This window comes from Chanodichthys erythropterus, chromosome 14 (assembly GCF_024489055.1).
Source record: "Chanodichthys erythropterus isolate Z2021 chromosome 14, ASM2448905v1, whole genome shotgun sequence".
NCBI lineage: Eukaryota > Metazoa > Chordata > Actinopteri > Cypriniformes > Xenocyprididae > Chanodichthys > Chanodichthys erythropterus.
In genome coordinates, this window is record NC_090234.1 from 43,308,047 (window position 1) to 43,325,112 (window position 17,066).

Consider the following 17,066-nt stretch of genomic DNA (forward strand, 5'->3'; position numbering starts at 1 on the left):
TTAAAAGTAGCTTTCCCCACCACTGTATATAAATATACAATAATTTATAAACATTGATATGCTTCTTAGAATACTTTATTGATATACTTTTTAAAAAACTATAGGTAATACTTTAGTATAGGGAACACATATTCACTATTAACTCCTAATTTACTGCTTATTAATAGTTAGTAATCTAGTTATTAAGTTTAGGTATAGGATTAAGAATGTAGAATAAGGTCATGCAGATACAAACAGCCACTATTCTAGTAATATGCATGCTAAAACACAACTAGTTAAAGAACCCCAAAATAAAATGTTACCGTAAATGTAAACACATTCTGAAATGGCTAATTAATCTTAAGTCTCATAAGCCGTGGTTTGTCACAGCAGTCACTGGTGTTTGTTTGAAGCTACACACAGTGGAAATGGACAGTATCAGATTGCACCTCTTTGCCCTAATTACCAGAGCTGGGCTGCCGTGGTGTGCTCAGAGCAAGAGCTTATTAACATGGATGAGGGGGTCTGAGGGGCTCAGCATAAATACCTGCACACGCCCTGCTCGTGTCACACAGGTGGGCTGCTGTCTCACGTACAGGACACAGACCCCGAGTATCTAGAGTCATGACCTGCCAGGCCTTCAGCACCACCGACTCCTTCACAACTCTGAGCGGAGATTCGGCTGCTCTGCCGCTGCTCATGCATCACAGCGGAGCCGCAGACTGTCTGCCCGTCTCCAGCCATGCTGCCAACATGGTGAATCCAGGTAAATCTGATGCTACTTGGACAATCACATCATGAAAAACAATGCTAAATGCTTATAATGCAATGCAACTGATTATAAAATGGTGTGTTATTGGGATAGCAATACATATTCATATTAACTTTTTAAAGGAGGAGTAAATGTCTACCATATCTTTTGATGGTGGTGTCAAAGTGTATAGTATTTTTGTGCAAATCCACCTGGTGATAATAGTAATGCAGTACTGGGTCCAGTGTTTGTTCCATGTGTTTGGCTGGTAAACACTTTTTATATTTAATATTAATATATATTCACATATTTCCTTTTCAATCAGATGTTAATAATTTTGCATATTGTTGAACCTATGCAGTTGATGATGGTAGTACATTTCAATGTACTGATTTTTAAGAAGTATTATGAATTTGAGACAAAACACGTTTGAAAGTTTGGGGTCTGTAAGATTTTTTAACGTTGTTGAAAGAAGTCTCTTATGTTTCACAAAGGCAGAATCTATTTGACCAAAAAAGTAGAATAATATTACAATTTAAAATAAATATGGTAACACTTTAGAATAATGGTCCATCATTAATAATTAACTATGCAGGAAGTAATGCAGGACTAATGAAAAGTACTACACTTCAGCTACTACTATTAACTAATATAGAAACAAGCTTAACTGATCAGAATTTAGAAGATAGGTTCTTATTAGCTCATCAATAATTAATGAATGAGATTATCATCATTAATAACTATTAACTAACTGAAGAACTGCAAAGAACATTATCGTGTGTCTGAGACGAATCAGTCATCATTTTTACTCTGAATATAGTTATAAAATGCATCATTAATTACTCAAGTGTTACCTAGTCACCGTGCAGGAACTAGTAGTGATCTGGACCATTATTTTAAAGTGAAAAAGATGTTTTTCACTTTAAAATAGTGGTCCTGATCACTAGTAGTTCCTGCATAATGACTAGATAACACTTGAGAAATTATGCATTTCATGATCACGTTGAGAGCAAAAAAAAAGACAATTGCTCACATCTCAGACACTTTAATGTTGTGATTAGTAATTAATTAGTAATTCTTTATAATTTGTCATAGTTACCTATTATTAATGATGCCAATCTCATTCTCTAATTATTGATTAGCTAATAAGGAACTGTCTTAGTCCTAAATTCGATATTCTTACTGATCAGTTAAGCTTGTTTCTATATTAGTCAATAGTAGTAGCTGAAGTGTTAATGTAGTACTACTCATTAGTCCTGCATTACTTCCTGCATAGTTACTTATTAATGACGGACCATTATTCTAAAGTGTTACCAAATAAAATTGTAATGTATTTTAAAAATGTATTCCTGTGATGCAAAGCTGAATTTCAGCATAATTTCTCCAGTCTTCAGTGTCACATGATCCTTCAAAAATCATTCTAATATGCTGATTTGAAACATTTTTCTTATTATCAATGTTGAAATATGATCAGGGTTGTGCTGCTGAAAGAATTAGTTCACTTTCAAATGAAAATGACCCCAAGCTTTACTCACCCTCAAGCCACCCCTAGGTGTATATGACTTTCTTCTTTCTGATGAACACAATCTGAAAAATATTAATAAATATCCTTATCCGAGCTTTATAATGGCAGTGAGCGTTACCAAACGAGTATGAGCTGAAGAAAGTGTCTCCATCCGCATCAATCATAAACGTACTCCACATGGCTCCAGGGGGTTAATAAAGTCCTTCTGAAGTGAAGCGTTGAGTTTGTGTAAGTAGAAGTAAAATATATAGCTTCTGCTAGACCGCCTTCTGTATTAAACTTACAAAGAAAGTGTAAAACTTTTGAAACGCAGTTCAAAAAGCTTGTGCTACGTCCTACAACATCCCTATTCAACTTATGGAAAAAGTGTAACTGATGTGACGCCAGTTTACACTTTCTTAGTAAGTTGAATACGGAAGGCGGTCTGGCGGAAGCTAGATATTTTACTTCATAACTTGTTAAATATGGATTTTTTTTTACACAAAAGCAACGCTTCACCTCAGAAGGCCTTTATTAACCCCCTGGAGCCGTGTGGAGAATGTTTATGATGGATGGATGAGGATGGAGGCACTTTCTTCAGCTCATACTCGTTGATCCCGTTCACTGCCATTATAAAGCTTGGATGCATCAGGATATATAATATAACTCAGATTGTGTTCATCAGAAAGAAGAAAGTCATGTACACCTATGGCTTGAGGGTGAATAAAGCTTGGAAAAGAAACAAATAACCCAACTCATAGAAAAGAAAGAAGTTGCAAATATTACATATGTAATAGTAGTAGGACTTATGGAAAGTTGGACTTTTGTAGATCAGTCTCAACTCTGAGATCACAGCATTTGTCCAGTGGGATACTTCCGTAGAGGATTTTTATTTTTTATTTTTAGGAAAAAAAACATAGAACAAGAGCAAGGTGGTAAAAGAGAGAGACTGGACTATGAACAAATGTCCTATCGACCTAGTCTATATGACCCTAAAGTTCACATTTTATTTGGTATTATCTCAAGTCTTGACTGCTGTCATCACTCACCGTCTGTCTGACTCACTCTGAGGAAGTGACCTTTCCAGAGATCGCATCTCTTTTTCCCTGGGGAAATGTTTTTGGAGAAATATCACCAAATCAAAAGTATAATGCATCAAGCAATGTCTTTTTATATCAGAAACACTCATTTTTCTGCAATTTCTCATTTGTCTCATTTGTTCACCAAGGCTGCATTTATTTGATCAAAATGTTGTTGTTTTTTTACAATTTAAAATAATTTCAAATTTCTAATTTGTTCCTGTGATCAAAGCTGAATTTTCAGCATCATTACTCCAGTCTTCAGTGTCACATGATCCTTCAGAAATCATTCTAATATGCTGATTTGATACTCAAGAAACATTTCTTATTATTATCAATGTTGAAAACAGTTCAACTTTTGTGGCAACTGTGATACTTTTTTTTTTTTTTTCAGGATTCTTTGATTAATGAAGACAGCGTTTATTTGAAATATAAGTTTTTTGTAACATTATAAATGTCACTTTTGATCAATTTAACATGTTCTGAATAAAAGTATAAAAAATAAATCAAATTTTACTGACCCCAAAGTTTTGAAAGTGTACATTTAGTCAGACGGTTTTGGGCGACACCGCTTTAGGGAGCAGAGAAGCGTCTGCCAAGACAAAGAGTAATTTGTTGAAATAAATCAAAATTATGTAGACGTGGCTAATCAGCTCAATTTGCACAGCTGTTACTTCTCCGTAGATAATTATCAAAGCAGACATATTATTACTTTGACATGTTGATTGCTAAATTATCAAGTACTTATTTTTGCCCCAGTTTTGTCTCACACGCGAGAGAGCATTAGTGAAAGTCTTGTCAGAAACTCATGGAATTGAGTCAAATCTCTGCTTATTGTTTGCCATAGTAAATCATAGTTCTTATGCATAATTACTGAACTGTGCGATTTAGCTAGGGGTTCTGAGCCAGAAGATGCAAAACTCTCAAATGAAATGTTTTGGCATTTCTATTCATACACACATGACCTCTGTTAACTCAGCCAAGCTTCCACCTGCAGATAGTGAAGCCTGGGAATGTCAGATTATACAGCTATCTGAAAGTTTGAAGAGCTAATTATCATATTGTGGCTGTTAGTGTATCCGAACAAAAAGCTGATCACATCATTTTAATGGCAATCTTGTACGTGCTCTATACCGGATCAGGTAGAGCACGCACAAGGCCAGCCTATATAAGGACATCATCTTGACACAAGTGTTAGTGGAGGTTGGTCTCAGAAAGATGTAGCGCTGCTTGTTGAGTTTGATTACCACCCACAGGTTTGCTCTGATCTGAATGAAATTCAATTGAATGTTCTGCAGCTCTGACAGCCGGAGGCCACCGTGCACATTAAGAACTATTATCTGTATTTACATTCATGCTTTCCTTCATTAAATGAGTTTAATTTTATTTTCAGATGCATTTGATGAAGGAAGAAATTATACAATCTGGGATTCATAATTACTGCAATATATGAATTATTTGTGTAAATGTCACCTCAGGCAGAGATGAGACTTTGAGGTTCAGGAAATGTGGCAGTGCTTCTTTTACCAATTTAAAGGAACACTCCACTTTTTTTGAAAATAGGCTTATTTTCCAACTCCCCTAGAGTTAAACAGTTGAGTTTTACCGTTTTCGAATCCATTCAGCCGATCTCCGGTTCTGACGGTACCACTTTTAGCATAGCTTAGCATAGTTCATTGAATCTGATTAGACCGTTAGCATCGCGCTTAAAAATGACCAAAGAGTTTTGATATTTTTCCTATTTAAAACTTCTGTAGTTAAATCGTGTACTAAGACTGACAGAAAATAAAAAGTTGCGATTTTCTAGGCCGATATGGCTAGGAACTATACTCTCATTCCAGCGTAATAATCAATGAACTTTGCTGCCGTTCCATGGCTGCAGCAGTGCAATGATATTACGCAGCGTCTCTCACAGACGTCTCCATGGTTGCAAGGCACGTTCCCTGTGCAAGCAGGTGCTCACGGGCGCTGCATAATATCATTGCACTGCTGCAGCCATGATACGGCAGCAAAGTTCCTTGATTATTATGCTGGAATGAGAGTATAGTTCCTAGCCATATCAGCCTAGAAAATCACAACTTTTCATTTTCCATCGGTCTTAGTACACGATTTAACTACAGAAGAGTCAAGTTTTAAAACTTTTTGGTCTTTTTTAAGCGCGATGCTAACGGTCTAATCAGATTCAATGATTTATGCTAAGCTATATGCTAAAAGTGGTACCGCCAGAACCGGAGATCGGCTGAATGGATTCGAAAACGGTAAAACTCAACTGTTTAACTCTAGGGGAGTTGGAAAATGAGCCTATTTTCAAAAAAAGTGGAGTGTTCCTTTAAAGTAAAGTAATCAGTTGCTCTTTATAAAACTCTGTATAAATCTGTGAAAAATAGTTTTTTTTGTATCATTTTCAATCATTTGTACCTATCTATCTATCTATCTATCTATCTATCTATCTATCTATCTATCTATCTATCTATCTATCTATCTATCTATCTATCTATCTATCTATCTATCTATCTATCTATCTATCTATCTATCTATCTATCTATCTATCTATCTATCTATCTATCTATCTATCTATCTATCTAGGGCTTGACATTAACACCAGCCAACCCACCAAATGCGGGTAGATTTCAGCTGTGGTGGGTAAGACAACCACTTCCACGAGCCACTTTGGCGGGTTGAATATAATTTCAGCCTACGGTCAAATAAAAGGTAGCCAAGCTTGCAGTTAATGAAGGCGGAATCGCGTGGAATGACACACAACAGAAGCGCTCTCTCGCGTGCGCGATCTCCTTGCGCCTGAATAGTCAAATACACGCACACACACAGATGTCAAGATGTCTCACATGTCATGAATACAGTCGGTTATGGTTTAAGTGTACGTAAATGGGGCAGTTGCATAGACTTAGTCACTATATTAAGACTGTGTCTTATGAACTAGTTTGACCAACTTGCAGTTAACCAAGGGGTTGGGGGAGAGTGGGGTAAGATGAGCCAGTGGGTAAGTTGACCCACCCCCTGTATCTTGGCAGCTATACCCTTTTATTGACATGTGACCTTATTTTGGAACTACCAATTATTTCTGCCAGAATGAAAAGGAGAAGCACATGGGAGGAGTGGAAGTTGCTTATTTACTTTAAAAACTGTGTTTGGATCAAAGTAAAATTTTAACATAACAGATGTAATGGCTGTTTCATCAAAGCACATTTATCCCGGTCTAAAAATATTTATGAATTATATTGGTGATTTAGCAATGTATTAAACCATGCAAATCATTTAGCTAAATATTATTCTGAATTGGGAAGATGGCTTGTTTTTCCCAAAATGGCTGCTATGGGGCAAAGTCAGCCAAATGTTGTGGGGTAAATTGAGCCAGTGTTTACCTCACCATAAGGCAATGAATTTACAGTGTAAGTTAAATCTCTGAAGTATAAACTGCTAAAATTTCAATGTAATACTATGCAGCTTGGTTATTTATTTATTTATTTTCGAGTTTATTTGATAGGAATAGTGTATAAGTCCACCAAATCCTTCTCTGATACGAACCAGAGGATGTTTCATCATATACTATATCTTTCCACCTGTAGTCTCTAATGGCCTAACATGGTCGACATTGCAGAAAAACTACAAGACCAAGAACATTTTGACTAAAATATTCATTAGTTTCAGTGACATTTATTCATTCTAATTCAGTTTTATTTATTTTTTTCATTTTACTCAACAAACTCTCTGTTCAGTCTGTTTATGGGAAGGTTACAACTTTGGTGTTTGACATATTGTTTCAGAAATGCAAACAATTAAATATATTGAAATTTCAACTTCATATGGTCGGTTTTATGTTGTTTAAGGTAGCTTTAAGAAAATAAATATAAATACTTGTAAACGGATATTTGATTACTAAATTAGTTTTTAAAATAGGTACATTATCTTTAAAATTTCACATGGGTTTGATTCAGATTCAGTTAGATGGTCAGTTTACACCCACCTACTGACTTGGCTCAACTTACCCCTAACCTGGGGTAAATTGAGCCAGAGGAACACTTTTTTTATTAGAAGCCATGTTTTTAGAGCCCTTTGTCATAGATGTATTCTGATCATTTAAAATGATAGGAAACATCCTAAAATTACTTTAAATACTGTCATTGTACTTCTACCTCATTTTCCCTTATGGTGAGGACCACATACAGTAAGTAAAAAATGGCCCATCTTACCCCACTCTCCCCTAATCAATGTTATTTTTCCAATTCAAATTACATCAATTTACCTTTTTATGTAACAAACTTTAAAGGTGCCGTTGAATGAAAAATTGAATTTATATTGGCATAGTTGAATAACAAGAGTTCAGTACATGGAAATGACATACAGTGAGTCTCAAACTCCATTGTTTCCTCCTTCTTATATAAATCTCATTTGTTTAAAAGACCTCCGAAGAACAGGCGAATCTCAACATAACACCGACTGTTACGTAACAGTCGGGATCATTAATATGTACGACCCCAATATTTGCATATGCCAGCCCATGTTCCCAACATTATGAAAGGCATTAGACAAGGGCAACCAGTACTAAAGTCTGGATCTGTGCACATCAGACTAGGTAAGCAAGCAAGAACAATAGCGAAAAATGGCAGATGGAGCAATAATAACTGACATGATCCATGATAACATGATATTTTTACTGATATTTGTAAATTGTCTTTCTAAATGTTTTGTTAGCATGTTGCTAATGTACTGTTAAATGTGGTTAAAGTTACCATTGTTTCTTACTGTATTCACGGAGACAAGAGCTGTCGCTATTTTCATTATTAACCTGTTAGCCAGCACCCCCGCTTTTGGAAAATCCCAAAAATGACATACCCAAACTAAAACAGATACAGTTCATGAACCCTTCGCACTAAAAGCATAAGTAAGGTTTCATTTGAAAGCAGACACTTGCAGTCTGTATAATTCATAAACACATCTTCATTCTTTATAAATCTCTCCAACAGTGTAGCATTAGCCGTTAGCCACGGAGCACTATCAAACTCATTCAGAATCAAATGTAAACATCAGTATACAATACTCACATAATCCGATGCATGCATGACGAACACTTTGTAAAGATTCATTTTGAGGGTTATATTAGCTGTGTAAACTTTGTTTATGCACTGTTTAAGGCAAGCGTGAGCTCCGTGGGCGGAGAGCACGAGAATTAAAGGGGCCACACAGCATAAATCGGCTCATATTTATTGATGCCCCAAAATAGGCAGTTAAATTAATTTTAAAAAATCTATGGGGTATTTTGAGCTGAAACTTCACAGACACATTCAGGGGACACCTTAGACTTATATCACATATTTTTTTAAAAAACATTCGATGGCACCTTTAAAAAAAAAATAGGACCACTCTTCAAGAAAAACATTAGTGTCTTAACTTTTAAGACTAGTCTAAGTGGTTTATGCAACCGGCCCCAGGTTGGTACAAATTTAATATGTGTCAGTATATTACATGCATTCAGCAGCTCAATTAAATATATGTCTGTCATTAATGTTAATCAAACAACAAAAGATCTTAAATGTTAAATAAACCTACTGTATCTGAACAAAAAAGAGTTTAGGCTATTTAATTTACCATTGTATTTGTAATTTGCTCCTTTGTTCTTTTTATATAGCCTAACAAAAATAACTTATAAAATTATAAGTACCCGTACATACCAGCTGATACACCATGTATGCCTAGTCTTGATTTTGGTGGTCAATCTGCATTTGAAAGTTTGAAAGGGTTTTAAACCTATCATCAAGTAAAATGACTCAAAATCAAGTAATTTAGCATGTCAAAGTCAACTTTAATCATATAAAATGTAATTTCCCAACAGCAAAATTGTGGTCAGTGAAAATGCTGAGTGGCTAGTAACTTTGGAAAACCACTAGTGGCTGCTGAGCAAAAAAGTTAATGTCTATCTATCTATCTATCTATCTATCTATCTATCTATCTATCTATCTATCTATCTATCTATCTATCTATCTATCTATCTATCTATCTATCTATCTATCTATCTATCTATCTATCTATCTATCTATCTATCCTTCTGTCTGTCTGTCTATCCTTCTGTCTGTCTGTCTGTCTTGGATGTATCATGACATGATATTAGTTTCTGGTTTAGTTCACTCAGGTCTCCCACTGGTCCAGTCATCCAAACGCTCTCATATGCACCTGTCCACTTCTGCTTTAAGTAATGCGTCAGCCAGCCTGCACTACCCAATGCCCCCGTGTCACTATAGCAACCAGCAGACCACCTACGGCATGATGGCAGGTACGTCAAGTTACGCACAAGTTACGCAACTGCAAGAAGTATTGCTCTTCTGTGCATATGTATTATCGTGCATCATAAACACACATAAATACAGGATTTACTGTCATGCATGTGTTTGTGTCTCCAGCACAGGAAATGCTCTCTGCCAGCATCTCCCAGACCCGCATCCTGCAGACCTGCAGCGTGCCTCATGCCAACATGGTCAACGGAGCCAACTCACTGCAAGGTACACATCCAAACCTTCAACCCCATGACAATGATGACATACACGCATATGCACCGTTTCTCACTCCAAACAGAATAGCCACACGTACAGATTTTCAAAGTCAGTCAGAATAAATTATTTATTATCAGAATAAAAATAGTTATCCATGACAATAACTGCACCACGTGTTTCTGGTGCTGTTCTGTCTCTACTAGGAAAGCAAGCATTTACCAGGTAATTTCACTTTGTTTGTGCTTCCATCTAGTGTATGTTGCAAGAAATAACAGTTCTGTTCAGTACTGCTTACAGAAAAGATACTTATTCTGTTTTTTTTTTTTTTTTATTTGTTTTTTTTATGCCCATGTCAGTTTATTTGATTACCCCTAAAAATTCACATTTTTTGCCTTCACAACTCATATTGTGCAGCATGAATAATAATAATAATATTCTTAATGTTCTATATAATTAGAAATTGCCGCCACTGAATTCAACCGAGACCAAATCTGAGTACAGTGTCATGTGAGGCAGAGGCAACATTGCACTGAAAATATCCGGCCACTAGAGGGAGATGCAGATCAATTTATTGCAATTGAAAAAATAGCAAATTTAAAGCCTATATAAATAATTTTCCAAAGATATATATCATCACAATATCACATTTAAGTGAGGGAGAATAGAGGTAAATTTAAAATAATTTGACTACTTTGGTTTATGTGGATGTTTCCAATTTTGTCCCCTGGTGTTTACATTTCTAAAATGAAAAAATGTATTAAGATATTTTTACAGGAGTTTCTTTTCTCTCTCTGTCTAATTTAAATATTTCAAATATTTCGTTTTCCAATAGATGATAATGTTCCTTTAACATAAGCCAGCTCTTTAATATATTCACAACACATGTTCATTTTTAAAATGTTCTGCATAACAGGAATGGGAGATCTCACTGAAAAGATACAGCAATAAATAAATTACATACATACATAAATAAAGTGTTGAAGGAGTAACCCCTGCACAATATAAAACTTTATATATATATATATATATATATATATAAAAGAATATAATAAAAAATTAATTTGTCTGATTCAATCTGTTTGTTTAGAAAATAACTGAATTCACAATATAGTTTTCTTTTGTAGTCATTGAAATACATGATATTCTGTCTCAGATATGAAGAGTTATTATTCCCTCTAACCACAGCCTTCTTTTCTGTCCTGCTGTCCCGCAGGAGCTCTGGCTCCACGCCTCTATAAGTTCCCTGAGCACGGTTTGGGTGGGGGCTCTTGTGCTTTGACCCACAGCTTCCCGCCGCTGCCCCAGGCCCTGCTCACGGACGAACCCACTCTAGGTGACATCAAGCAGGAGCTGCGCAGGAAAAGTCGGCCCCTGGAAGAGCCGCCCGATATGGACTCACCTCAGATCCGTGAACTGGAGAAGTTTGCTAATGACTTCAAACTGAGGAGGATCAAACTAGGTTTGTCTTTTGAGCTGGACCATGTTGAATATCGTTTCCCATATAAACTTTGTAAAAGATTGCAGCAACATATTTTAGTTAGTTTATATCCAACCAGTTTAGTTTGTTTAGCGAGTTTATATTAGATAAAATTATCTATGTGATTGTCTATTAGTGAGCAAGTATCCAAACCAAACTGCACATAAAAATATAACAAACATTAGGTGTGTCTTAATTCATGTACTTATGCACTATTCTATGTCATTTTGTAGTTTAAATAGTGAGTCGTGTGCTCATACTGAAAATTGCAAAAAGAAAAATTGTGCTTCAAATACCTGGATGATGCACTTAATTTACTGAAAAACAAAGTGTGGATAATTCATTAACTCAACTGTCGCAGAGTACTTATTATAAAAATAATATATTTAAGTGTGAACAAAATGTAATGTTTTCAGTTGCTTAGCTGCATGATAATTGCAATTTAATGAAAATGTATTACAGATTAAGTTTATATTACATGCAATTATGCTGAACTTTAGAGTGCTTTTTGGCACACTTAGGACTTAAGTACATCTATATATGTATTTCATAATTAGCATTCTTGATAAAATAAAATATACTTTAAGGTCATTTCTACTGAAACTTGTATGTCACGTATTTAAATTGGTGCTGTCAAATAGATTAATCACGATTAATCGTATATAACATAAAAATTTGTGTGTGTGTATATACAGTATATATACATATACACACATATACAGTATATATATATATATATATATATATATATATATATATATATATATATATATATATTTACAAACTTTTGTTATATGCGATTAATCGATTTGACAGCACTAATTTAAATATATTTTTAATTACACATTTGTAATAATGAAGTTGCGATTTAGTAAATTTAAAATATATTAACTTTAAATGTGAGCATAAATAACACATTAGAGTTAAAATTCGTTTTAAAAGTACACATGCTTTAGTATGATACACTCTAAAAAATAAAACATTGGTTCAACAAAAAAAAAAATAATAATATGTTAACGTTTTCCACTAGAATTTTTAACTTAAGCCAATTGGGAGAATTACATTAATTCAAAGCAATATTTTGAGTTGATCCAACATAATGTTTTAAGTAAGGTGAAGAGGTTTTTTTGCCACAATAAAAACACATTTCTAAGTAACATGAACTTAATAATTGTCAACATGAATGCAGCTATTTAAGTTAATCCAACATAATGTTTTAAATAAGGTGAAGACGCTTTTTGGACACCATAAAATGCATTTAACATGAATTTACCAAGCACCGCTTACCATGATGGTAAATCTCCAAAAACCCACATTAACAAAAACTCTTCTAAATTAGCTTAACAAAACACTAATTACTGCTAAATCTTCCTTACCATTAATCTTGTGCAAAAAACATTATATAACACTTAATTTTTACTCTACCTTTCAAGTGCCATGGGCAAAGCATGATGGGAAATATAAATCCCAGCCCAGTTTCACTTAACTTAAGTTTGTCTAAAAGAAGTGTTCATACAACTCAAAACAATGAAACACGTTTACACGTCATCAGATTTTGTGTATTTTACATTAACAGAAAATTAAGTACATTTTTGATTAACTGAAAATGTTAAACTATGACAAGTCATGATAGTATATCGAATCAATAGGCATAATTTGTGTGTCATCCAAGCTCAATAAAATAACAATTACAAGTAAAAAGTCGAACAGCATTTCAGAACTCTATTTTTTATTTCACAACAATATATATATATTAAGTAATGACTAAAGGTTCTCTGAATTACTTTTTAGAGTGCAGTCAAAACATCGAAATAAGTGTTCCTTTAAAGCACAACACAAGTTTATTGAAGCATAATTTATTAAAATGTACATTTTTAAAAGTGTACTTAAGTGTGTTACGAAACAAAATCATGAAAGTAAACACTCTTTAAGTAGGCCTTACACTTAAACGACCTTTTTTTTCATTAATATTATATTATCTGTAAAAAATATAGGCTACTATGAAGATTTGAAGTACTCTACAAGTGCACATTCAATACAGTTAAGTGCACATTTTTCCCCCCAAGGGTTTGCTTGTAAAACATTTCCTAACTTTTAATTTGATTGGCAGGTTACACACAGACCAATGTGGGTGAAGCACTGGCGGCTGTGCACGGCTCTGAATTCAGCCAAACCACCATCTGCCGCTTCGAGAACTTGCAGCTCAGCTTCAAAAACGCCTGCAAGCTCAAATCTATCCTGGCAAAGTGGCTGGAGGAGGCTGAGCAAGCCGGTGGTGAGTCAACACACTCCTGAGAGGGATTATTTATATATTTATTTACCACCGCCGTACCATTATCCCTAGTTTGTAGTGAAAACTTAAGATTACTTAGCTCTAATTTGCGACTCCCATCAGCTCTTTTTAATGAGAAGATGGGCATGCATGAGCGTAAACGGAAACGGAGAACAACCATCAGGTAAATGGGGAATTTGAACTAAACAAAACCCATTATATCAGCATCTCCCTCTCATTAATTCCTAATTAATTCTTAATTTCCTCTCTCAGTCTTGGGGCTAAGGAAGCCTTAGAAAGAAATTTTGTGGAGAAGAGCAAGCCATCGTCTCAGGAGATTGTGCGAATGGCAGAGGGTCTCCATCTGGAGAAGGAAGTGGTCCGCGTGTGGTTCTGTAACCGCCGGCAGAGGGAGAAGAGGGTGAAGACCAGCCTACACCACAGCTCGTTCATGGCCAAAGAGACTGCAGCCTGTAGACCCTGAAGAACCAGAGTCTCAGCGATGCTGTACTGTGAGATTGTCCACAGGCAAAAAAGCAACAACAAACTTTGGCAGCGAGTTTTGTGTTTTTTGTACTGACTCACCAGCAGGAGTGAGTGAGAATGTACAGTGACCCCAAAAAGTGTTTGAGCACACCTAAAGATGTCTGAATGTTAACTCATAGATAACACACTATGACTTTCTCAAACATTTGGTCTCATTTGAAACAGCTGAAAGTTCACACAGGTGTCCTATCAGAATAACCACAGGTGTAATTCATCACATTAACTGCTGTATGAATACGATCCACTAATGTTTTACAAATACATAAGCTGTGTTCGAAATCGCCCCCTAATTCCTCATTCACTATTTCCTGTAATGTCCACTAATATAGTCCGCTTGAAGGAGGGAATGAAAGCAAGTGAGCGAATTTGGACACTGAATTAAGATTTATCTTGATCTCTGTCATGCAAACTAGCATGTATAAACCTTAGTTAAATAATTTAATAATCTATTAAAGGTGCTAAAGAGGATGTTTTGTTTTATACATTTTTGCAATATTACTTGAAACTGTCTTTACTAACTGATAAAAGACTATTTATTAGGTGCACTGAAAGTAATAATATTAATATACATCATCTGTGCACGAGGTAGGGCCTTAAAAACATCAGCAAATCGTTTACGCGATCATCACGTAAACGATTGGCTCTCTGGCTTGTCAATCACTGCCGTGACGTTCCTTGTGGGAGACGAGCGCAGCTGCGCGCTCCAGTAACTTTCCACACTCCACAGGCGCCGCATGTGATGTTTTTGTCAGGAGTAACAACTGCAGATTATGAGTTACCTGCGGTGAGTCCGACATAATGAATCCACTAACACGACACAGCGAATGCTGGTGGTAAACACTCATGTTCCAATACTCGTGCACGAGTTTTGGGAGGCGTTCCCTCGAAATGAGCTGTGAAGGAGGGGGGTTGTTCTTACGCATGTGCCCATTTCAAAAACTCACTAACAGTCTTTGGTTTCTCAGTCGACGAAAAGATCCTCTTTAGCACCTTTAAAAAGGAATTTATACCAGTATTACATTACGCTGTAGCCACATCTGACCAGCGGTTTGGAAAATGGATGGATGGATGGATGATTCAGCTGCGGGTGGCATTTTTATGGCGAGACAAGGGAATTCATTCGGCATGACCCTCACAGTGTATTATTGGTACTCTCTAGCCATTAAATGCATAGTTATATAAACAGGTAGGTAAATGCCACTTCAGACACATCAGCATGTCCGCCATCTTGGAACAGTCAACGTGTCGTCACTCACAATAAGAATCAATGATGCCAAACATTGCGCAGCTTCTGGTTGTAAAAATTCCTGAAGAAATGGGATAACCTTTCACAGTGTTTGATTTTATATTTCACGAGTTCACACTTACAAATAAGTCAGGTAAATTAATTGGTAAACGTATTTGGCGTGCTGTCCAGGGAGAGGGCTCCGAGCTCGGTAATCGGCCCGAATCAGAGTACCCCCTTTTTTAGGTTATATGAAGTAGCCCAGAGAGTGTGAGGAGACGGGGTGGTGGAGGGATTCTGGAAACTGTTGAGGATCCTTGGGTGAGTTTGACTGTGATTATATATAGGCCTGAACTCATGCCGATTGGGTAGATATGTTGATAACAGATTGTTGACAGCTGGTTGAGATGACGTAATGATTGTGTAGCTTATTTGACTTGTTCCTCCCGAACTACGTTAGTAAAACATAATGTATTAACTCAATATTACAGGTTTTTAAACGACTTTTTAATGTTGTGTTAGCTGACACCTTTGTCTTGTTGAATTGTGTTAGTTTAGCAAATTTAGCAAAAAACCTGCTAAAGTCTATTGCAGATATAGATATTCATACATGCATCTAACTACGGTTGCAGATGCACCGAGAAATTGCTCTTGAATGTCCATGGACTGGCTTTGACCGTTCCAATAAGGCCGATGGCTTACTTATAGTGGCTCATAGAAACAGATGCTAATGAGTATGTATATATATCTATGGTTGAGTGTATATCAGTTGTAAGTTGTAACTTATTGCGGTGCATTATGGGGTTAAATTAGTGCACTCGATAACGTCCACTATGGTTTCGGATGCCACTACAAATGGCTGTCCAGGGTATAGGGGGTGATTTTGGACACAGCCGTGTCACAATACTTTCTCTTAATATTTTATATCCACTGTTTTATTATTTAAATTTTGCCAAATTTTGTTAAATGTCTTGTTTGAAAAGGTTAAAATGAACAGCAGTTGGTTTGATATTGTGTTAAATAGGCTAATGCAATTATTATTATTGTTATTTTGATAATTTTTTTGCATTTTATTGCTTTACGAATTATAAGGGAATTTAAGCAGCCTCATTGAAATCTAAACTTGAGCAGTTAACAGACATTTTAACATTTTTTTAAGAGTGTTTGTGCTCTAAAATAGCATCTTTGTGATGGTTTCTACATTTTAAAGTGCATAATAGCATCTTGATACTTTTTAATATTGTTAAATAATTTATTCATCATTAATATATTTAAATACATTCCAAACAAAGTTTAATATATTAGCAAAATATGCAAATAATCTAAAACATCACTGAAAACACATCCTGGAAATGTGTGATTGCACTGTAGAGTTTTGTATGAAGCAGCCCAACCTTTTTTTGCGATGTCATTTGAATAGAAATGATGAATTTGTCCAAATAAATGACTAATATTGTGGTCATGCCTGGTTTGTCATATTATCATAAGATGCTGCAAGTCATTAGCTGCTCTGCAACAATCTGTTGGGCATTATTATGTGAATTACATGCTTTGCATGAATCGTAACAACATAAGTGTGTTGTGATTCAGATTATTAAACATAATCAAACATCATTCCAATGGGAGGGAATTAAGCATCTATCATGTGTGTATATGTGGCGTGTGTTAATTTAATTTGGTGTCTACTGCATACAGTGGTATCATCAGAGCCCTGCTGGGATTTACTG

General features: G+C 35.6%; 1 protein-coding gene across 1 annotated transcript; it reads left to right on the top strand.

Annotated features, from left to right (window-relative positions):
* Positions 1-603: 603 nt before the first annotated feature.
* On the top strand, positions 604-14,052 carry pou1f1 (POU class 1 homeobox 1). The gene is made up of 7 exons (XM_067410322.1): positions 604-745; positions 9,453-9,602; positions 9,730-9,828; positions 11,033-11,278; positions 13,407-13,571; positions 13,692-13,752; positions 13,842-14,052. The coding sequence occupies exons 1-7, from the start codon at positions 604-606 to the stop codon at positions 14,050-14,052; spliced, it is 1,074 nt and encodes a 357-aa protein (XP_067266423.1).
* Positions 14,053-17,066: the final 3,014 nt, after the last annotated feature.

What these genes read in the sequence shown, in the direction of transcription:
- pou1f1 (XM_067410322.1), top strand. Translation starts at nt 604, where the DNA reads ATGACCTGCCAGGCCTTCAGCACCACCGACTCCTTCACAACTCTGAGC. An exon ending in CACCTACGGCATGATGGCAG is followed by an intron (nt 9,603 to 9,729) that starts GTACGTCAAGTT and finishes TTGTGTCTCCAG; the next exon opens with CACAGGAAATGCTCTCTGCC. An exon ending in CGGAGCCAACTCACTGCAAG is followed by an intron (nt 9,829 to 11,032) that starts GTACACATCCAA and finishes GCTGTCCCGCAG; the next exon opens with GAGCTCTGGCTCCACGCCTC.